At 35.9% G+C, this 25,117-nt stretch overlaps 1 protein-coding gene across 1 annotated transcript in view; it reads left to right on the top strand.

Annotated features, from left to right (window-relative positions):
- Positions 1 to 4,683: 4,683 nt before the first annotated feature.
- The window catches only part of LOC129251459 (hemicentin-2), a 76,707-nt gene continuing 56,273 nt past the window's right edge, over positions 4,684 to 25,117 (top strand). The window contains exon 1 of the mRNA XM_054890807.1: positions 4,684 to 4,983. Within this exon, the coding sequence (XP_054746782.1) occupies positions 4,905 to 4,983 (79 nt within the window). The 5' untranslated portion in view covers positions 4,684 to 4,904. The remainder of the gene's footprint in view (positions 4,984 to 25,117) is intronic.

Here is a 25,117-nt window from a genome sequence, read left to right as displayed (position 1 = left end):
CCGATGGGTCCAAGACTGAAATAGGGTCTGGAGCCGGATGGTACTTAAACGATAGTAATAAGTATCACTACGCTATGGGGGGAATGGCAACTGTTTTCCAAACAGAAGTTTTTGCCATCCCAAAAGTAGCCGAATGGATAATCGAGAGGAGATGGAGCGGGAAACAGATTGGAGTCTTCAGTGACAGTCAGGCTGCATTGAAGGCCCTGGAGAACGCGAAGCAAACCTCAAAGATTGTTCAAGAATGTAAGAAGAAGCTTAATTCTGTCGCAAGACAAAACAGGCTTGTACTTATATGGGTTCCGGGACACTCCGGTGTTCAAGGAAACGAAATTGCCGACGAATTGGCCAACCGTGGATCAGCGGTGCCCCCACAGGGGCCAGAGCCAATAATCGGAATCAGTCCCGCAGGAATCAAGAACTGGATCAACGATTATGTAGGCAATCTACATAAAGAGCGATGGTCCGGTCTAGAACGCTGCAGAACTGCAAAGTGTTTTGTGACAAGTCCGAACAGAAAACTGTCAAACTTTCTACTAAAACTTAGAAGGAAAGACATTCGGTTGATGGTCGGCATCATTACAGGACACAACCCATGGGGTCAGCATATGACCACCATTGGAATCATCGAGGACCCGGTATGCCTGTCATGCTTGGAGGAGGCGGATAGCACTGAGCACTTTCTCTGTGAGTGTCCTGCCTTTGCTAGAGCGCGACTACGGGTATTGGGTTCCGATGTCATGGGAATGGGTAATATTCGTTCTCTAAAACTGGAGGATATTTACAGATTTGTCAAAGAATCTGGAAAATTCTCACAGGACTAACTATCTCTATCTCTGTCTCTATTCTTTCCTATCTCTTTCTCTGATACTTTTCTCCCTCCCTCCTTGACTATCTACCCCCTTTCCAGAGCTTTAAATACAATGGGCTTTTTAGCCTGAGTGTTTTGGGAGCCACCAAATCTCCTGGTGCTCCTTGGCTCGACCTTTTCAAATTCAAATTCAACGACTGGCGCGCTTTGTTAAACTCGGCCAAAATCGCGTAAGCGGCTATCGCGCCAATTAAGAAGAAGAAGGATTCGTCAATAAGCAGAATTGTCGCATTTGGGTGAATGATAATCCAAGAGTGATTGCCGAAAAACCAATGCACCCACAAAGAATGACTGTTTGGTGTGGTTTATGGGCCGGCGGCATCATTAGGCCGTATTTGTTCCAAAATGAGGCCGGTCAGGCAGTTACTGTGAATAGTGTTCGTTATCGTGAGATGATAACGAACTTTTTATGGCCAGAACTGAAAGATATGGATGTGGACGATATGTGGTTTCAACAGGACGGTGCCACTTGTCACACAGCTAACGAAACAATTGTTTTTTTGCGTGAAAAATTTGATGGCCGAATAATCTCACGTCGCGGCGCTGTCAATTGGCCGCCAAGATCATGGGATTTGACATCGTTGGACTTGTTTCTTGGAGTTTATTTGAAAGAAAAGGTGTATGTCGATAAGCCAGCAACAATTGAAGAGCTAAAGGATGAGATAAATCGGCACATTAACGGCATAGAACCTCAATTATGCCTCAGCGTCATCGAAAATTTGGACCATCGGATGGAGGTGCGCCGCCGAGGCCGCGGAGGCCATTTGGCCAAGATTTTATTCAATTCGTAATTGAGCCAGACCGGTATTATCAAAATGATAATAATTTCCTAAAAGAATTGTATTTTATTGAAAATCAGCACCTGGCCTTGAAACTTAACCACCCTTTTTATGCGACTCTCATTTTCATGTTCATTTAAAATTGAAACCATATCGCGCTTAGGGAATACTCTGAATATGTTGGCCATGTTATTAAAAATATCTAGCATGCCTTAAGGGGTTATATACCTTGTGTTTTTCAAAAAAATCAAAATAAATTTTATTTCTTTATCGTAAAGTACAATCCCTTGAGAACATTTTCCAAAAATTTCATAGAGATCTGAGCAATAGATCGAAAGTTACAGCGTTTTAAATTGTGCGTCGTCACGTCCTGAGCGTACGGCCTCATGCGGCGCTTGAAACTTTAAACGCGATTATCTCAAAAACGTGTTTTTCCAAAAATGCTTTTGCGGTGGACGCGATTGCAAAAAAAGTATTCAACCGATTTTTATAATTTTTTTTTTAAATTGTTCGTAATTGATTTCGCCTCTTAGTGAACGATCAACTTTTTATGTATAAATTTTTATTTTGCAGATATGAATTTTTTAATGCCAATTTTAGGACTGTAGAAGTGGAGTTTTTTAAAAACATGTTCCTATTTTCACAAAAATCAAAATATTTAATATATTGATCGTTCACTAAGAAGATATAACCCTATACTAATGAAATCTTTTCGATTTTTTGATTTCAGTTGACTTGGTGGACTTGAATCGCGTCCACCGCAAGCCTCTTCCAAAAAAAGGGTCTTGGGGGAAAACGCCATAACTCCGCCATTTTTAAATATTTTTACACAAACAAAGCCTTTTTTTTTCTTTAAACATTGTAATATCCAATAATAAAAACTTTTATACAATAAAATTATTGCTACATATCTTTAAAAAAAACCCAACTTTCGCTAATTTCACCGGACCACAAGGTATATAACCCCTTAAATTGTACACTTTTGTATATATACACAGCTGTGTTGCAGCAACATGTTGTACTATGCACTCTCATTTTATTTATACTCATTTCTGTTTCGCCTTTACTTAGCACCAAAAGCTTCACTCACATTCATAAGCGCTTGCGCGCCAAAGTATGCTACAAATTGAAAACGCGCTCTCTTCGTTCGGAGGTTCTACATAAACTTCGTAGTGTTTTCAGTGTTTTCGAAACATTGAGGTGACGCACTCGGCCTTTCTACTGACTGAACTTAAATCCTTATTGTATATCACTAATATATTTAGTTGTCCGGTGTAAGTGCTTGCTAAAGGACATTCAAGTGTTCCAAGTGCGGAAAAGTAAACTGAAGTGGCAGTGTTGCGTAGATACAAAGAAGTGGAATAAAAAAGGAAGTTAAGCGCACATTCGTTGTGAAGCTTTCGAAGTGAAGCGGTGAATGTGAGAATGATCAATTTTATGTTAAATTTAAAAGAGCAAACAAAAAAAAAAATAAATAAATAAAAGTTTAGTAAATAAAATCTAAGATTATGCATCTAAACAGTGAGGTTAGCGAAATGTGAAAAGGGTCCCCAACTACCTGCACTTAGGTGGCCGTTTAGCAAAGGGTGCCAAGTTAGCCGCCCGCTATCAAAAGTCTTGTTCTTGCCCGTTCGCAGCGAGATTATTTCATTTCCGTCGAGCGGAAATCAGTTTATTTACTTGAATTAAGCGTAAATTGCGAATTCTAAACTGGTGCCAGCCAATGTTACTAAAACAACAAAAACAGCACTAGCAACTAGAAGCACTTCAGCATTTGTGATTGTGACTTCAAACCGCTTCTATGTGTTTTGGTGTGTGGCCGTATACTTAATTAATTACGCTCATATGAATGTGTGGGTGCGTAATGAAAGAGCAACAAATGCAATTAGTTTTACGGGCAAATAAAAGTGGTGAGACCAGTTAATGAGTTGGCATTTTGTTGGAATGGCGAAAAAAGCGAAATAGCGAGGCACACAAATAAACAACTAAAACATGAAAAATAGTAATAATTACAAATACAAAATTATGAAAAAAGTGAAAAATAATAATAAATAAAAACACACCTATATTTAAAATGCTTAAAAAATTATATCGTCTCAGTGCCCCGAAAGCAATGCAGTGCAAAATTTTTAAAATCAATTCAAAATCAACATCCAATCACCACAAATCGGCCGTTGACAGAGCACAACTCAGCGCAATATAATGAAATCACAGAAACTGCATGTCAATCGCATAAAGCGCGTTCTTTTCATTCAGTCACGCACGTGTCCTTAAGTTGCATTGCGTGTGGCAGCTGCCTACTCTTATTTTAATTATCTCAATTGAATGCGGAATGTGTCTGGTCATGTCTACTGGCTGGTGAGCGCAATAATTGTTGCTTAAACAAACACAAAAACAACAAAATTAAAAAATAACAAATAAAAATAAAAAAAGAGATACAAAAAAATATAACAAGCAACATCAAATAATTCACTTGCTTGACCAAGTGCCAGCAACCATCACCCAAACAGCAGCCCCATAATTATAACAACTATTTTTTACAACTTTTATGAATAAGTAATGAAAAACGGTTATCGCTCCATCGTCTCAGCAAGTGTGTGTGTGTGTGTGTGTTCGTCAACGAAAAACAGAAAAATCTGTGCATGTGTATGTGTTGAAGGCCATTGCTGCAAATAACAATTTGTGTCAGATTGCGTGTAGTCGCACAGACAGCTTTACACATACACGCACGCATGCATGCAAAATGAGAGGCACAAGTAAATGAAGAAAAAATCGAAGAGCTCAACAACAACGACAACATAATATCAACATCTCATCGGTTCGTGATCAGACGCCAAACAGCAGCCGCCAATTGCCGCTGCTTGTAAGTGCTGAGACGCAGCCTTGACGCGTTCGCATTGTCGCCAAACACACGCAATTTCTGAATACAGTTGAATCAACAAACAAACTAAGATAAAAAAAAAAAAAAAAAAAAAAAAAAAACAACAACAAACAAAAACAACAACAACGGCACATTGCCAACAGCTACAGCAGTCAGCAGTCAGGGTTTTGATTTGATTTTTTCTGAGTTCATTTTTTTTTTATGAATATTCTTCGGCATTCAACGCCACGCTGTCGTTGTCCTCGCAATCGTCACCAGCGTCACAATTGTCGCTATTGCTGTCATTTTGGTAATTGCGATATCCTTTCGCAGCTTAGTAGTAGCAGCACTCAAGCAAACAAAAAGTGGCATTAATATCTGAATTTCGCATGAAATGTTGCTGGAATACGTAATGATGCTGCTTGTGTTCGGATTAACCACAACCGTTGAGCGGAGCCACATCGAAGCGCTGGGTAAGCGTAAATACTTTTATGCGCATATGTGTGTATGTGCGCGCATGTGTATGTGTGTGTGTGGTCATGTGAACATAAGTGGATGCATGTGGCTTTGTGTGAATTTAAGGCGAGTTTGCAGAGCCCGCAGCTGTCTGCGGCCTACTGGTATTCACAGATATCGCCCGCAAGTATGCCACGAAGTGTTTATCGATACACTCATATACTTAACATAAATACGTGCATGTTTGTATTAGGGGCGTGTAATTTTTTTTCAACATCGTTTCTAAGAGATTCAGATTTTATGTAATTTCTAAGAAAAAAAGAAGTCAGTTTCGAGAAGCGCAAATTTCAAAAGAAGCCATATTTTATTAGTAAGCAGTTAATATGAATATTGGCGGCTGCCGTAGCTGCATGGGTTGGTGGATGATTACTATTCGAGAACACGTAGGTTCGAATTTCCGTTCATAAAACAGCAAAATAATAGAAAAAGTGTTTTCTTGAAGCGGTTGCTCCTCGGCAGACAATAGCCAAGCGCCCGAGTGTATTTTTGCCATGTAAAAGCTCCACGTAAAAACCATTTGCCATTCGTATGGGCTTAAAATTGCAGGTTCCTCCATTTGGGGAGCAACATCAAGACGCACACCACAACTAGGAGGAAGAGCTCGGCCATACACCTAACAGAAATGTACGCGTCAATTATTTACTTATTGTTTTAATATTGACCAAAGTACTATGAATGTTTTTTTTTTTTAATACAAACTTGTAGTTGTGGGTTTTTAGTACGAAAAGTGTATATTTGATATCCATTTTATATTCGAAGACTCCGGGAGGGCGCTACAAAGCCTTTTAAATATATTTTTTTTAATATTCTAATAAGAAAGTGGGTGCTTGTAATTTTTAATTGTTTTTATTTTTTTTTTAATATATAAATCAAACTAAAACTTGCAGAAAAACGGATATAAATTAAATTTTTTCGAATTAATTTAGTAAATTCAAACAAATATTAAATAAAAGCATTAAATAATTAATTCTCAAATTTAATAAAATATTTTAGTATCATATTTCCTCCTTAAAAGTAAAAATACCCCTTATTAGATTTACCATTTTTTCATTCAAAAAATTCAATTCAAATTTTTTCATTGAATTAAATCATTAATTAAAAATTTAAGCAAGTAATTAAATTTATTGAACTAATAAATATAAAATAATTATATTTAACTATCTTCGCCCATTTATTGTTTTCTAGCACTCATTAAGTCGCTTGGTCGAGTTCTCTTTAAGCCTCTCTCAATGTTTTTTCCCCTTTCCAGAAGTTTGTTGATTTCTGCAGTATTGTGTTCTTGTATTTTTTCAAAGAGCCTTCTTGCTATTTTTTGGTCTCTTCGTCTACTGTTGCTATATTAAAAGTAATGTGGCTGTCATCATTTTTCGTGTACCTGTCAGACATGGTCAAAATTCGAAGAATCTTCGATTGCTGTCGTTGAATTTTTACTAGGTGAGACTTTTTAGCCGCTCCCCACATCTGTAGTCCATATAGCCCGATTGGTTTAATCATAGCTTTCTTCTAATAGCTTTTTCTGTATAGTAAGTCTGGATTTTGTGCTGACTAACCAATGAAGTTGTCGAGGTTTTTCTTTTATTTGTTTGATCTCTTGATTTATGTGGTGATTCCAATTTAGTTTCGAATCTAAATGTATTCCAAGGTATTTAGTAGTTGGTTTAATTGAAATTGCTTTATTACCATTTATTTTAATTGGAACTGCAGTAAATTTTGTTTTGGTAGTAAATATAACCTGTACGGATGTGTCTTCATTTATTTTTAGGCACCAATTATCGAACCATTCCTTAACTGCGTTTGTGTATCGCTGCAGGTTTTCAGTAGCGATAGTTAAGCTATTGTCCGATGCCAATAGTATTGTATCGTCTGCGAACGTAGCAATTGATGAATTAGCTTCGTCAGGCGGTGGTATGTCTGCGGTGAATAAAACTTATAACAGTGGTCCAAGAACGCTTCCTGGCGGAGCTTCAGCTCTTATGTGATGAATATCTGAACATTGATAGTCATTTGTGGAGTAAGCCTTTGTGCCACACTTTGTCAAACGCTTAAGCTACGTCCAACAATACTGCTGCACAATAACGATTGTTTTCTGATTGAATTTTATTTGTAATTCTACATGGTGAACGATATGAACCAACCAACTTCACACTGCTTGCATCTGTAAAACAGCTCATGACATCAACGTCAAAATTGTTCTAATGACAGCTCAATGTATTGTTAATAAGCCATCAAAAGCATTTGCGTCCCAGTTTCGTTGAATTTTTTTTTTCTGTGAGGGAATTCAAACGTAATAGTGTGACTGCGTTATATTTGGCTGGAAAATCACAACCAGCCATTGTTCGTGAGCTCAGTCACCTCATAGTGAATAAAATGTTTGTGTATCGCACTATAAAACGTTACAACGATACTGGTAGCATTGCAAAACGCTATGGATGTGGACCAAAAAAAACCGCAACAACGCTGGAAATGGTTCGGAAAGTGAAGGCTCGACTTGAACGAAATCCACGTCGAAGTGGAAGAAAAATGGCCAAAGAACTGCAAATATCGCAAGACAGCATTCGACGCATATTGCAAAATGAGCTCAAGGTCAAGGCTTACAAGTTCAAAAAAGCACATGATCTTTCACCTCAGCAAAAAAAAGTTCAGTGCGAAAGGGCAAAGGAGTTGTTGCGCTTGCACGAACGTGGCGAATTTCCTAATATTGTGTTTTCTATTGAAAAAAATTTCCCAATTGCGCAGTTCATAAACAATCAAAACGATCGTATTTACTTCACCGAACGCTCATACGAGAATTTGAGCCTACGTATGGCCACTCGAAGCAATTTCCAATCGCAAGTAATGGTTTGGGCCGCAGTGACCGCTGATGGACGCCCTCCAATCGTTTTTATCGAGCCTGGTGTCAAAGTGAATGCGACTTATTGTCGGGAAAATGTTTTAGAAGCTGCTTTAGAGCCGTGAACACGCAATCATTTCGATCGTAGACCATGGACGTTCCAACAGGACTCGTCACCGTCTCATAAAGCTCGCGTGAACCAAGAATGGTTAAAAAATCATGTTCCAGACTTCACTTCGTCCACACAATGGCTTTCGAATTCGCCAGACGCAAATCCGATGGACTATTCCATCTGGTCCATTTTGGAGAGCAAGGTGAGGACTAAAAAATATGCCTGTATGGATGCGCTGAAAAAAGCTGAACAGATTATACGAGAATGGGCCCAAATACCTCAAGACCACATTCGTGCAGCATACAACTCATTTTTTTACCGTTTGCAGGCTATAGTCAAGGCAAAAGGTGGTCATATCGAGCTAAAGTGAATATATTTTGAAATTGTAATCATTTTTGAAGAATTTTGACTTTAAAATCAATAAAAACTAGTTTCACACAAAAAAGTTATGGTGTTTTGAATAGCACTCCATATCGTTCACCCTGTAATCTGGTTATTTTTAGTCAATTCTGTATGTCATTGTTTTCCAAAGTACTTCAATTTGGATGCGATTACACTGACACTTACACCACCACCACCACCCCTGATTTCTTGCGCGAGTAGTTTTTGTGGGCATCGTCGGTGTAAGTCGGCGCTCGATATCCCATTGGCTGGCCACCAAATGTGCAGCACGTACCTCAGGCTGCGGCTTACAAACACTTACAGCTTTTGAGCGGTTGATAGGCACTATGTTTCACAGGCGTAGAGAAGGACAGAATTGAAAATTCGAAGTTTGCTATGCACGTTGACTTAGCCACACTGGTCAGCGATTAGCAAATGCGTTTCTCGCTTTTTGCAGCCTTGTGAAACTATGACTTTTGCATCCCCCATTAGCCGTGAATTGGCTTCTAAGATATTGAAGCGTCATTCGCTTTTATGGCCAAAGATATGCTTTCTTTATATTGACTTTGAGTCTACTTTTAAAGTCCATGCAAATGTATTTGTCCACCCTAATGTATTTGTATGTCTGCACGCATAGCCTATGATCCGAAAGTACCGGGAATGTTTAAGAGGGTATTCTTGTTTAGACGCCTTAATTTTAGGTATTTTTAAAACTAAGATAAAAAAATATGAAAAAATATTTTTACTATCCATTTTTTATGGTTTTTATTAATATTGGAAAAATATAAAGAAAAAAATAATAAACAAAAAATAAAAAAAATCGTGGAATTACAGGCCGGCGGAGTCTACATAAAAAACGGTGTTCCATGGTTGACATGATTCCAACCCTTTTAGTCATCTTAAACAAACAAATAAAAAGATTCTTCATTAGTTAGGATGTCGCTAACGGATTACGCCAAATCAAAGAAAAAAAAATTCACAAAATTGCGTCAACTTGAAAAAAAAACAATTTTTTTACCCTCTTTTTTATCTCGTTTTTTAAAAATACTTCAAACTTATATTTTTCAAAATTCGAGGCGCGATAGACAGATGTATAATAAAAAAATCTTATTAACAGTCAAATCGATCGGTGAAGTAGTATTTGAGATATCATGACGACCATCTCAAAAAAAGTAGTTTTGAGAAAATCGCGTTTGAAGTTTGAGCAACAATTCCAATAAAATAACTTAGATCCCTCCAGGTATATATTATAGAAGTATAAAGTATATATAGTATATACACACATTTGCTGTGCAGTTGTCCCGGTCTACCCAGAAGTCGACTCGCTCTTCTAGGCTCTCCAACAATTGACAATCTTTCAGTACTCTCGAACCTGAAAATCGAATCTCTCATCAAATTCTCGAAACGAATTAATATCTTTGACCAAAATCTACAATAAAAATCTCGGTTAGGTGGGGAAATCATATAACATAATGAGCTCTAGAGCAACACAACGGACCCAACTTGCGGTCTATGTGGCACTCCGATGCGGGCTCACCCTTAAACCAACCAACCAACCCATATATATACACATAGAGTAAATAAAGGTTGTGTGGGTTACAAAAGATTTTCCGGAAAAAACGAATTTTTGAAAAATCCGTTGAAGGGCATATTTTTGAAGGTCTAAACTTTGAAAATATGCCAAAAAACACTGATTTTTTTCAAATTTCTAGACCAGAATACCCTCTTAAATAAATCAAAACGGAGTTAAATTTCAGGCCAATTTATATTCTCACCTTCAAAATATGACTCGTCTGAGGCAACACACATGTGCCAACGTTTGACCCAGTCCTCCATGCACCCCTGGTAGGCCGACGAAATCGACTGAAATCTCCTGCCACGAAGCAGTAACTTCAACATGGGAAACAAAAAGAAGGCCCACGGGGCCATATCAGGTGAAAATAGTGCTTGCACGATGGTATTTACTTAGTGTTTGGTCAAATAATCCAGCACAATTTGGGCTCGGTGCGAGGGCAGGTTGTCATTCATGCAAAATCCAAGAATTGTTTGCCCACATTTCCGGCCGGCCAGGTAGACACTATTGATCCGATGGCGCTAAAAACTGGCAGATATGTGTCTTACAGTCCTACCAACATAAGAAACAACTATGGACCGGTTGCACACGAGCGCGGTTCGTTTAAATTAAACATTGCCGGTACTTTTTGATCATAGGATATGCAGAAATGTGCATATACGAATATCGCGTACACGGTTGTAAACTCCAAGTGAACCTTTTAAAATTTACAAAATTAAATTTAACAAAATCTCCTCTTCGCCACTCCCATTTTTCCTGGTTTAGACTTCATATCAGCACTAATTTTCAAATATTCTGTATATCCGTTCGTTATTTTTCGGTCATCGTGCGATTTTATCTACATCACGTTCAAAGATTTTTTTATTATACCTAGCAGACTAGAAAACGTATATGAAGGGTGGTTAAGTTTCAAGGGCCGGTGTTGATTTTGACTCAAGTACAATTTTTTTTTTTTAATTTTCGTCATTTTTCTTTATTATGATATTACTGGCATAGCTAAATTACGTATGGAACAAAATATTGGCCAAATGGCCGCCGTGGCCTGGGCGGCACACCTCAATCCGACGGTCCAAATTTTCGATGACGCTGAGGCAAGAAGAAAGAAGTCCAACGGTGTCAAATCACATGATCTTGGCGGCCGGCCAATTGACATAGCCGCGACGTAAGATTATTCGGCCTTCAAATTTTTCACGGAAAAGAGCCATTGTTTCGTTAGCTGTGTGACAAGTGGCACAGTCCTGTTGAAGCCACATATCGTCCACATCCATATCTTTCAGTTCGGGCCATAAAAAGTTCGTTATCATCTCACGATAACGGACACTATTCACAGTAACTGCCTGACCGTCCTCATTTTGGAAAAAATACGACCCAATGATGCCGCGGGCCATAAACCGCACCAAACAGTCACTCTTTGTTGGTGCATTGGTTTTTCGGCAATTACTCTTGGATAATCCACTGAGGTGAAAATGTTCCTCATCACTGAAGATGATTTTGATTTTGATTTGAACGCCCATTTTCATAATAAGCCTGAATAACTTTAACGCGTTGCTTGATTGCGTATGTCTCAATGGTTCAAATTGAGTTAGTCTGAAATTGAAAAATGTGAAATAAAATGTAGAAAAGAACTTGATGTTTTTAGGTGTGGTTCACAATCAATATCGGCCCTTAAAATTTAACCACCGTTTATTTAAGCACACATTTTTTCGTGAAATTTTAGCGATAAATTAATATTACTTTTGAGTGCAAACAAAAAATGTTTAGTAATTACTTGATTTATGTTCAATTTCCAGCTATGCTGACCTCTCCCCTGTGCATTTAATGTATTGCTTGTTGTTTGTTTTTGTTTTTATTGCTTTTCAATAGAGCACTATTCTCTCTGTATGTGTATGTGAGTGCGTGCGTGTGGGGATAATTGCAAACGCAACGGCATTTAATGGTGTTGAAGTAACGGTTGTTAGTCGGTTAGCGAAGTGCAATTATATTTAATCCCATCTGCACATGTGTATGTATGTATATCATCATCCACATACATACATACATACATATATTCATACATGCATACATTTGCACAAGCATATCAGCAAACTTTCGCATTTGCTGTGAAAACAACGCAATCAACCAATTTCTGTCGTTTACACGTCGGCTTATTAGTGTTAATTTGTTTAATGCGGTTTTCAAAAGGTAAACATAGCGCAATTGATTTTTTTTTCATTATGGTATTACACTGCTATCGGAGCAGACTCTTAAATTCAAGTATTACAATTGAAGTAGATTTTTTTTTTAATTTTTTTAGTGTGATGATTATTGACAAAGAAAAACCAAAAAAAAAAATTAAAAATCATTGAAAGATGGTGAAAGGAAAGAAAAATTTGTAGAAATAAAATTAAGATAAAATTAGCGCTCTCAATTTTATTCGCACATTTTAAAGGGCCGGGGCGTATGAGCAACGAGTAGCCGCATATTTGTTTAAACTCATGATTCGAAAATTTTTGGAGCGCGAACTCGAGTGAGTAATTTGAGCAGTGCTTTGATTATTTAAATTTTTTTTGTTAGTAAATTTTTTGGAGTTTTAATAATTATTTATTCGCTAATAGTGTTGGACGACTAAATGAATACTGGTTAATAAAATTGATAGCAAATCGACGAAAGAAGCACTTTTTAGCAAGTTCAACCTGGCATATATAATTAGCAAAACTTGTCATATTTCGTATTAACACAGAAAATCAATAAGAATTATGTGAGTACCTGGACATGCTGGAGGAAAAGAGTATGCAGATCAGCCGCCTAAGGCTGATGGTAGGTTAGGTTCGGCTAACTAGGTAGCTTGTCTAAGATAAGACACTCGGACTATGATTGGAAGCTGACTTTTGTCACGCCAATTTCCAAAATATCTGTTGTATCTAAACTTTTTGAACGTATTGTCAAAGACAAGTTATATTTTAGCGTAAAACATCTAATTAGTCCTTATCAGTTTTTCTGAAGATTCCTACGCAGGCTTCCAGAATGGATACCACATTGACGCGATATACACGGACTTTTCTAAAGCCTTCGGTAAAATCTCTCATACGATTTTAGTAGCTAAATTAGCATTTATCGGTTTCCATTAGACTTTCCGTGATTTGATTGGATCTTATTTAATAAAAAGCTCCTCCACGGTAGTTATCGTTAGGGTTTCGTCAAAACAGTTCATTGCCACCTCTGGTGTACCTCAGGGAGGTAGTATTTTAGTACCTTTGTTACTTTTTTTGCTTACTAATGATATTTGTTAGTGTTTTTCTTTCCTACGTTTCTTCTCTATGCTGATGATCTAAAGGTTTATGCTGAAATAAGAAATTGAAGTTATTCAGCCATCCTACCATCTGAGCTGAATAATTTATTTGACTGGTGCCAAATGAATGGTATATTTGTTAATATTCCTAAATGTCATAAAATCACATTTTCTTAGCTTCAGAAATCTCTTTAATTACTCTTATCATATTAACTACACATATCGTGCTGCGTCTGATGTGATTAAAGATTTAGGGGTTTTCTATGATTCAAGGCTCAATTTCATTAGATACTTAAATCATGCCGCTCCAATTTACTTGCTATGCTCGCTTTTATAAGGCGTCAGTCTTCGTACTTCACTGCACACTACTCTGTGTTTCTTCGGTCCAAAGTAGGTAATATATACAGGGTTTGATTGAAAAGTAATGAGCCTTCCCGCGCGGAGCGTCTGCCAAGCAATCAACCGAATCGGAGGGTGGGGGAAAATGATCGTTGGGCCTTCCCTTTCCACTAGCAACCGGTCCCAGTTCGCTGGCAACAGCGGTGCAGTCAACATCGCTCCGCGGGTGAAAGCTGTTTTAAAAGTGTGTAAGGATTTACTCGATCAAATTTTGCGTAAAGCTAAACAAAACGAGTACCGAAACCATTGGGCTACTCAAGAAGGCTTACGGGGACCAATCACTGCCCAGTGCCCAGGTAAAACGGTGGCACAAGTCGTTCAAGGAAGGCCGGGAGGACGTCGAAGACGAACAGCGGTCTGGAAGGCCTTCAACGACGCAAACAGACGAAGATGTGAACCGCGTTCGTGAATTTTTGAACATTGATCGTCGTGCTAGTCTACGTGAGACCAGTGAAGAGTTAAATTTAACTTATTACAATTTGCGGGAAATCGTGACCGGAAAACTTGAAATGCAAAAAGTGTGTGCCAAATTGGTTCCAAAGGTTTTGACTGATTAACAAAAGCAATTGCGTGTGGAAAAGAGTCGTGAAGTATTGGAAAGTGACGAACAGGATAATACTTTAGACAATTGTATCACAGGAGATGAAACCTGGTGCTTTGAGTACGATCCTGAGGGCAAGAGAGAGAGTGTGGAGCAGCACACGAGCCAGTCGCCACGACCCAAGAAGGCGCGCATGTCGAAATCCAAGGTCAAAATCATGCTGATCATCTTTTTCGACTCTCGAGGCATTGTCCACAAGGGGTTTGTACCTCCGGGAAGCACTGTAAACGTGGCATTTTACAAAGAAGTGCTCCTTCGGCTGGAAAACCGCGTCGCCCGGGTTCGGTCCGACCTCGTCAACAATTGGACCCTTTATCACGACAATGCGCCGGCGCACACCGCCTTCCTCTCCACCTCTGCATTGGCCAAGATGGGGGTTCCGGGTATTAGTTGTATAAGCCAAAAGGTTTAATAAAACTGCTTAAAAAAAATAAGGCTCATGACTTTTCAATCAAACCCTGTATATATACTGATACCCTTTTTGGATGTTTGGCCGAGCTCCTCCACCTATTTATGGAGTACGTCTTGATGTTGGACCACAAATGAAGGGACCTACAGTTTTATGCCGACTCCGAATGGCAGATATTTTTTTACAAGAATCTTTTTCATGGCAGAAATACACTCGGAGGTTTGCCATTACCTGCCGAGGGGCATCACATCTCTGCTAATTACACTTTAACTACTGATGTGTTAAAAAGTGTATGTGACACAAATTGAAAACTATTGTTACTTCTTTTCTCCATTTAATGAATGCTCTACATTTTTTATGTTGATGAAAGCACCCCAAACATTATCAGGAAGAAAAATCACAGAAATTCAAAACGGAACACAATTTTTGCGCTACTTGAAACTTGCAGTTTATTATACTAAAATTTAATCTAATTTGCGCTCGAAATTTTTCTAACGTTTCTGAAAAAAAAAAAAATTTTGATGAGAATTTTTTGAATACTTTTTTTCTTAATCTTCTACAAATTGGAAATCTATTAGAATAAATAATATTAAAAAAAAGCAAATAATATTTTCAAACGTACCGATAATCAGCTATGCTATAATTAATAGTTTGGAGCTGCTTTCCAAAAATTTTTAAAGAAAAAAATTATTTTTTTTTTATTTCGAAAAATTTGTCAAAAATCAGTGCACTTTTGGAACCACTTGTAACTTGCAGCTTATTATATTTATATATAAAATTTGATGTGCAATAAACCTGTAAGCTAGAAAATTTGCTAGAAATTCTGGAAAAAAATGAATTGAAATTTTGTTGAAAATTTTTAATTTTTTTTTTATTAATTTTCACAAAGTTGTAAACTAGTAGAATAAATTATATTGTCAAAAAGACGTCAAAACTAAATCAAAAAACGAAACAAATAATATTTCCGAAGTAATCAATATAACCTATGCAAGGCTTTGTAAAGTATAATGGAGCTGCTTTTTCACATTTTTTGAAATATTTTTTTTTTTAGTTTCGAAAAATTTTTTTAAATCAAAACAAGTTTTGATCTACTTCACATTCTTATACCAAAGCTCATTGAATTATAACACTACATTATCGAAATTTTTCTATAAACTCTAAAAATAAAAAGTTTGAAACTTTAATGAAAATTTGTTGCATTTTTTTTTTTGAGAAACAATAAATTTTCATAGAAAAACTAATAAAATTAAGTAAAAAAAAATATAACTTTCAAAATCTGTTAATAAATCTACATGCTATAAACATACTTTTTATTTTAGAGTTGCTTTCTAAAAATTAAAAAAAAAAATTAAAAATTGTTCTAATTTAAAACATCAACACAATTTTTGAGCCAGTTTTAACTTGAAAATTTTCTAGAAATTCTGAAAATAAGAAGTGTGAAATTTTGATGAAAATTTTTTGTCTTCGCGTTTTTTGTTTTTTTTAGTTGTGCCAGTTTTGCCGCTTTGTCTTCAATGAATTCTCATATCTTTTATAATTCTGTCTTTTTCTTTCTTCTATAAATTCCTTCTAGGTTTTGTGCTTGTGTTTCGATAACTATTCAATACTTGAAGGAGATAATTTTCTTCATATGCTCTTTATGTTTAGAATCCTACTCTTAGTAGAACTCAAAAGTTACCCTGTCGCCTTCAAAAAATACAAATTCCATCAAACATCTTGTCAAATAGGACTTCAAAAAAATTGTATTATTGTGCACCCAGCAGTTTGAGAAAAGGCCAACTCTTCACTCCTACCACATCCATCTCTCAAAATCATCACAGAATAAATTTAATAGTTGGATTACGCTTTTCCAAGGCGCTTACTATTTACGCGTGGAGTATCAGAGTCACAACTGTAAAATAGTCAGCATATTGCGGTTGCACCAAAGGCAATATGATTTTGCAAAGCTTTTTTAAAGTGTTTTCAAATATTGAAGACAATGCATGCAACATCTGTAATAAGAGCAATGTTCTTTATTGCGCGGATTGGAGTAGGCCCATAGTTTCTTTAAACTTTTACTTTGTGCGCTTTGACCCTAACCGACACCATCATACGAATCTCGCTATCGATTGATTAGTATTTTCCCATTAAGAGACAGGGGTACTCTTCAGGCAGTATCATTTATCTTTGATCTCGTTAATGCACTATGGTCTGAAATTCAAATTTTTTGGCATAAATTAGAAGGAGTGGTACTAGACCATTGAAATCTCGCATACAGGTTATATATGACTTTGTTAAGAAAAATTCCAAGAATGAATGAAATCGGCCATTCCCCAGGGGTACCCCTCTTGGACCTATAGAAAAATTTTTTGAATTTCAGCTCCAAAAATTGCGATATCTTAACGAAAATTGGTAAATATGTTATTCTCGTAATACGCATCGACGTTACCAAAAATAGTTGAAATCGGCCAGTCCCTAGGAGTACCTCCCTTGGACTTATAGTAAAAATTTGGTTTCATAAAATGAAAAATGTGCATATGATAGGCAAAAGTGGTCAAATCAATTTTATTATCCAAATATTTATACATATGTTTTTACTGAAACAATTATTTTTATAATAACATCAGCTCTACATCTGAAATGAGAGAGAAGTTACAGAATTATTAAATTCACTTGAATATAATATAAAAAGTTATATGTACCAAGCAAATCATTCGAAATCACAGTCTTCCGTATCTAAAACTAAAGCGTTCTCCAATCGTATTCAGATCCCCCTGGCAAGTGGTTGAAAATTTGAAGCTCACTTGAAGGTGCAAGCAATTGTATTACTACTTCTGGTAACTTCTCTCTTTTCCGATATTTTTCTCTAGCGGATAAAGACAAGCTGGAAGAAGGGGGTCTGAAGAATCCATTGCTCTATTGAATACTTCAGTCATATTATTTTGACGTGATAACGTCTTATAATTCGATTTAACAGGCTGCACGCACGAAAAAATGTGTCGTTACCTTGCTCATTTATCGTTACCTTGCTCATTTGCCGTTACCTTGCTCATTGCCGTTACCTTGAATGAACTGCAAGCGAAAGCGCGGAACGAACGACAAAGAAAACAAAGCAAACGAAAGGCAACGGTCGACATCTTGCTCTCTCCTATTTAAGTGAGCGTATATATGTATGTACATGTATAATATGTATATGCGCATATGTAGGTATATAAATTCACATACTTATATTTGCATATGCCTTCTTCCTGTGTGCATGGTAATGAACCATTTCTCTGTTGAGAATAGGACGATGTTAGAAAAAGTAGGAAATGAAAGGGAGTGTTTCGAGTTTAAAGTGTCTTGAAAAAGGTAAACCGATGATGGTGCCTCTTAGTGTTGTTGACTTATTAACGTCTGATGCACAAGCGAAATTGAAGATATCTTTCATGAATTTGATAAGTGTTTCGTCATTTTTCACGTTTGTGTAAATGTATTAACTTGACCTATTCCATTGCAATTCCATTTACCTCCTCCTCTATATCCATACAAAATATCTATCAAACAAATAAAATTAAAATTTTGTTTTGAAAATTGCAACCATTCCATCAATATTTTCTTATGACGTTGTCACGTTAAACTATCGTCAGTAAACCGACTTTACAGACAACCTCTTTTTTCTTGTATTTTTTCTTGCGTGTGCGTTGCGATCTCTCTTGTATAATTTATTTCGAGCTTCTGACGCATTTTCACCAAAACAAGCAACATGAATTACGCAATTTTTTATAATCTGTGAACTAATATTTTATGAACTGTTGCTGACATTGGAAACCATACATATTTTTCCATGTACAAGAAGGCAGTTCTTTTGCAAAAATCTTCAAACTTTGTGGTATCTATAGGATACTCGCAGGAAATAGCAATTAATATAACTCTAAAGTTATTCAAAATTTCTATATCAGTATTTGTAATTAAAGAAAGGAGCTCCAAATTTGTAAATGCTTTCCTGGCAGTATTGCCGTCATTTGATGTTCCACTAACATTTGCTTTAGGCTTATCTACATGAAGGCCCATTTCTTCCCAAAAACTCTTTTGTATTTCTTGTTTTCGAAGTTGGAATGCTTTTTTAACTAAAGCTTCCCTAATTTGCCACTTTTTTAAATCGATTCTATAAGCAATGTGTACAACGAATTCAAATACTCGAATCCATGCATGTAGTGGGCTAATAACATATCTAAGGGATGTAAGTTTGGGTTTAAAAACATCAGAATTAAAATTTTTAGTTGTTACGAATTGTTTTGGTGTAGCACCACATATTGGGTATTTTTGATTAGAATTGGTGTTTGTTATAACATTTAGTACTTTTCCATCAATCAAAGTCATATGCAAATCACAAGTGACAATCTTTTTTTCTCCGTTATCAAGGTAATATTCAAATGGATTTAGATAAGATATTTGCATATCTAGCTGACTATTTTCTGATAGAATTAGAGCTGTAGATTCTTTTGCTAATTGCATTTTTAATGGCCTGCAAAACCGCACTGATTGCGTAGAGCGATTCCTCCAAATAATTTTGCCAGAACTGTCCAACATTTGTAATGGTATAATGGTAGTTACAAACAGTGATTGGTCAAAAAGTTGAGGTGTACTTGTCTCAAACCTTTGTTTAAACATACATTGTCCCGTCGTACCGTCAAACCCATAGCTAGCAATTAAAACAGCATTCGAAATTTCTGCCATGACGTGCAAAACATCTTTTTGGAATAAAAGAATGCGTTGTGCGGTATGGTCTAAGATATTTTGCAGTGATACTTCTGCTGAAGACTCCGACACAGATATCTCCGTAGGCCAGCAAAGTAGCTTGCATTTAATTACACTGGTTTACAGCCAAAATGCACCAGAGACGCCGTTATGAAATTCCTATGTAAAATCACCGTCTGATTCCGAAAATCAAGGTTATTTTTTATTCTATGGTAACGTTTTTGAGATATTTACGAATTACCGTTATTTCAAAAAAACAAAAAATTGGGCCCACTTAATCATATATATCTCGAAAACGAATTGAGCGATTCCAAAACCGTTTAAAGCTTTTAAAAGGTAATAAAATTTCCTATAAACTGTGTGTAAAACACTTTTTGCTAGGCCCTGCAGATTCAAAGATAACGAACTATCATAACGGATTTTTTAAATTTTTTTAGTAAAAATATAAAAAAAATTGTACTTTGAGAGAAAGGATCTCGAAAACTTTTTACTTTTTCGTGTATTTTTTGTTTTCACTCTAAGCTCTGTTTTATTACAAAAAAAATAAACTTTGATTAAACAAAATCGATGAACTAATACAAAAGTTACAAGCATTCAAGTAAATATATCCATATAGTAAAACTTAAGTATCCTACAAATAATAGCATATGTACTGTATGTATTCTGTCTTAACTCTATGATCTTATTTTATAATTGAAAAAGTTATGTGTCTTGTTTTGACGCTTATTTATATAAGGATCGGTTTCTCTTATGAGAAACCAACAGTAGTCACCCATCATAGCGACATCCCAGAATCCTTGATACCGACTTTCAATCATTTTCATTTGCTGGTGAAACCTTTCGCCATGCTCGTCACTTTCGTCGCCAAGATTTTGCGGGAAAAAATTTAAATGGGAGTGCATAAAATGAATTTTTAAAGACATACTTACTCCTGAAAGAAAATTAAAAAAGGAATTAGATAAATACGTAAGTGACACATTAGCATATAATTTTCTTAGGCTGGGTTAATCTTCCAATTCAGAACAAATTTTGGTCGTTCTTGTTTGTTCGGAGCAGGGCAATAAATTTAGATTAAGAGCTATATATTCTCATGTAAATTTAAAAATTTGCTTTAACATTTTTTGTTTAGTTTTAAAGTTAACTGAGAAAACGGTCTTATATACATATATATATATATTGTATATATAACGGTCTTATATGTGTTTTTTATTTACCCATTTCCGCATTGTTTTTGATTAAATCGTTCTCTATCAGCTCGAAGGACTTTTGTGTTTGCCTAAAAAAGAAGTAACGACCTTTTCAAAAGAGTCCCACGCCGCTGCCTCCACTGGTGACAATAGTTCTTTGAAATGGGTATTGACCATTATTTTCCTTATTTGCGGCCCCACAAAAATCCCTTCCTTTATTTTTGCTTCTGAAATCTGTGGAAAGATTGTTTTCAAATAATGAAAAGCTTCGCCTTCTTTGTCCAAAGCCTTGACAAAGTTTTTGATAAGGCCGATCTTGATGTGGAGCGGAGTATGAGTATTTTATGTTATCCACCCCAACTTGAAACGCGATTCGTTCTGGCCAATCCTTTATGATGTAGTGGTCTTGACGTGCTCGGCTATCTCATTTGCATAGAAAGCAACAGTATTTTGTGTATCCAGGTTGTAGACCACATAGCTTTCCAACGACTTTTAGATCGGTACATATTTTTCAATCATGTTCTTCGTATTTAATTAATTCAAGCAATTTTTGCATTGTCTCATATGTTTCCTTCGCATTTACTGCATGCGCGATCGGGATAGATGGCTTTTGGTTGCCAATATGCAATAATACGGCCTTTAAACTTAATTAATTGCCGTCTATGAACAATCGCCACTCTTTTGAATCATATGGTTCACCAAACTGTTTATATAGACCAGCAATGTTTTTGCAATAACAAACACTGTCCTTCTTCGTATAGTACTGGGAGAATTGTTCGTGACGAGTCATATAATATGTTACCTTAACACCGGATGAAACAAATTTAAATTGTTGCATACGAGAGGCGTGTAGTTTGGCCTTTTCTTTTGACAATTCCAAATCCCTTATCCAATCATTGAGTTGTGCTTGTGACAAAGGGTTTCTTTCGTTTTCCGTTTGCAATTCAGTACAACATGATGCCGCGTAATCAGATACTGCTGTTGACAATGAAACTGGAGCCGAAACTAAAGTTAAATTTGAATCTGGCAATGTAGCTTCCGTTGAATTTAGTTCTGGTAATGACACTGTAGATACGCTCGCATAGGTTACTTTTCTTGACTTTCCAACCCCAAATACTTTTGTAGTACAAATATAGCAGTCCGTTGAATGGCAAGTTGGTTCCCTCCTCTTCATTGGTGTAATAAATTTCATATGTCGCCTAAATAGATAGTTTAAGAATCATATGTACATATGACAGAATCATATGTACATATGCTACTATTTGTAGGGTACTTAAGTTTTACTATATGGATATATTTACTTGAATGCTTGTAACTTTTGTATTAGTTCATCGATTTTGTTTAATCAAAGTTTATTTTTTTTGTAATAAAACAGAGCTTAGAGTAAAAACAAAAAATACACGAAAAAGTAAAAAGTTTTCGAGATCCTTTCTCTCAAAGGACAAATTTTTTTATATTTTTACTAAAAAAATTTAAAAAATTCGTTATGATAGTTCGTTATCTTTGAATCTGCAGGGCCTAGCAAAAAGTGTTTTACACACAGTTTATAGGAAATTGTATTACCTTTTAAAAGCTTTAAACGGTTTTGGAATCGCTCAATTCGTTTTCGAGATATATATGATTAAGTGGGCCCAATTTTTTGTTTTTTTGAAATAACGGTAATTCGTAAATATCTCAAAAACGTTACCATAGAATAAAAAATAACCTTGATTTTCGGAATCAGACGGTGATTTTACATAGGAATTTCATAACGGCGTCTCTGGTGCAGAAAAAAAGTTGAAATTTGTGATCCAGTGTTATTGTACTTCCTCATAGCTTGGATATATATTGCAATTGCTTTCTTTATTTAACAACCTCATGTTGATATATTGTCTTTTGCTTAAATCATTTTCAAGTAAAAATGCGAGAGCTTCTTCTGGAGTTAGTGGAACTGCTTCGGGGTTTTTGGAGGTAACAGCTTTTCTTATTTCGCTTTGTTCTGCTTGATGCGCAGTTTTCTTTAAAATAAATGCAAAATCACTTTGTTTTGATTTTTTTGCCGCAACAGTAGCTGCATTAATCAAAAAATCAACATCGTCATTGTTTTCACAAGAATAATCACTTGTTAGCTTCCTCTTAAGCCGATCTTTCGCATCTGTGTAGCTAACCTTTGGTCGTCCTGCTTTACTTTAACAGGGTTTTTCAAAATCATTCTCAGAAATTTCCATAATAGTTGTTGCGGAAACCCACTGGGGGTATTTCTCTTTAAATCTATTAACCATACGATTACATTTTGATAATTTTTCGCTAACATATGCTAATAAATTTTATATTTTTTTTTTCTTATTTTATCTTTTTTCTTTAAACTTATCTCATTAGTATTAATTTTTTTAAAAATCCAATCTAAAACAACATTAGTTTTGCGATCGCCCTCCATCCAAACTCCAAGCATTTCTGCGTGTTGGAATTTAAAGGTTGCTGAAAATTACAAATATACTTAAATGGGGCAAAAACGGGCAAATGTTACGTACATGATTTTAAAGAACATACCCCAAACTTCCACCGAACATAAAAATCTGGAACAATACTGGACAATACACACAACTTACACTCTACAGAACACAGGTTAATACGAAATTTTCGGTTAAAAAAGCTATTAAACAAAACTCCACACTATACAGATATGACACAATAAACCACATTTTTTCATTAAGTTAAAAAATAGATACCTTTCTTATATTCTTCCATTATAAGTTTATTTCTTTTTTTTCCTTTTTAACTATTATCGAACAGCTGTTTTCTTACAATATTTTACTGAACTGTTTACAAGTTTGTTGTTGCTTCAGAAGCATCATGTTTTACAGCTCATATTTAGAACAGAGTTGCCATATCCAAATATTTTTTTATATATTTTAGACCACTGAAACGTCTCAATTAATACTGCGTACCTATTTTTCTGAAATAAGAAAAAAAATTTTGGATTTATGCCAAAATATTTGAATTTCAGACCATAGTTTTTAGTAAAACATTATTAAGTGCTAATGCGCCATTTGTTAGAACTTGACTGTATTATATCTCCCTCTGACTTGAATTATCTCTTTGGATTTGGCCCTTTCTGGGGCCAAAAAGGTTGTTCAATTACAATTAAAAAATTGCTTTCTATGTAAGAAGTAACAAATAATAAATAAATAACTAAATAAATAATTAAAAACTTTTTTAGCTGCTCAGACTGTTCAAAAGCTCGAAAGTTGAGCTAACGCAATGAACGAAATTAGAGCTTCTACAGAACTACTCACTTTGCTCGATGCCCGGGTATCTATAGCTCCACTACATGCATAACATAGCCATTCGTGTACTCATCTTAACGAATTCAATCCCACAAAATATGTTTCCTTCAGCATGGGACAAGTGTCCCAAACTAATTTGTTTGCAAATAACGTTGAAGATATAAAATTTGCAGTCATTTTAAGAGTAGATGCATGTACATGTGTAATTACCTATACATACGTACATACATCTATCCGTCCCCTTAATGCTTTGAACTGCCTGCTGATTGAAAATTACTTATTCAGTGAGATGAGTTTTGAAATTGAGACACAGCTAATTATATAATTGAATATTAATGGCACTGTGTTGTTACGTCCTCATATAAGTCGCGCTATTCATTTAATTACAAATGTACAGATTTGTAACAGAATTTGCGGAATTAGCGCAAGCGAAATGTGGTAAGCCATTGCGGTAATGCAAGTATTATAAATATTATAACTATTTACCAGATGCGGAGGAAATACTCGTTTACACTAAAAACATGCATGGTAATGGTTGTACGGGTTAGGCTAAGGCTTCATTTTACTTATTTAGTATTGCGAGGAATCGAACCAGCGCTTTAGGAGGGAGTAATTGTAGGTCTTTATTCTGTAGTAGGTACGAGCCCAGGAGTCTGTGTCTGCTGTGACCTAATGTTTCGCAATTGGTGATTAAGTGTTCCATGGACTCTTCTGGAGCGAACCTGCATAAAGTGGAGCGAGATAGTCCTATTGTAATGAAATGTGTATTACAGGCAAAGTAGCCTGTAGGTGCTCCGCTGAGTAATCTGAGACTCTTTTTATTTAGGGTTCGAGCAGATTTTGCGCTGTTGGTATGGAAGTTCAGGAACTTTTTGGACTTGTGTCATTCCAGTATTCCCTGATTTTTATGTGGATCCATTTTTTGGTTTCCTGTTTTAGGTTGTTTTTGTTAAAGCCGAAAAATGGTGTTTGTCCAATAAATGGCCCTTCCGCCCGATTTTGGGCATAAAAGTCTGACTTCTCGTTTCCTTCGTGTGGTTCATGTCCTGGCACTCAAATTAGAGAGATCTGATTAAGAGTCACTAGTTTGTTGAGTGCATTGTTAAACTCTATAAGGACTTTTGAATTAAACCTAAATCTAATTAAGGGGTTAGGGATAGTCAGAGGCCCGAAAGAGTCATGATTTTCAATAATTTTTTTTTTGGTAGAAAATTGCTTCATTTTACAAAAAGAAAAACATAGCATTAATACATCATATTTCGGCTTAACTTTAACAAAATTTCAAAAAAAAATTAATAATTGTAAAAGTTATCGCTGTTTGTGTGGAGCCAGTTTCTCCAGACGTC

This window comes from Anastrepha obliqua, chromosome 1 (genome assembly GCF_027943255.1).
Source record: "Anastrepha obliqua isolate idAnaObli1 chromosome 1, idAnaObli1_1.0, whole genome shotgun sequence".
NCBI lineage: Eukaryota > Metazoa > Arthropoda > Insecta > Diptera > Tephritidae > Anastrepha > Anastrepha obliqua.
This window is presented reverse-complemented; position numbering and strand designations above follow the sequence as displayed.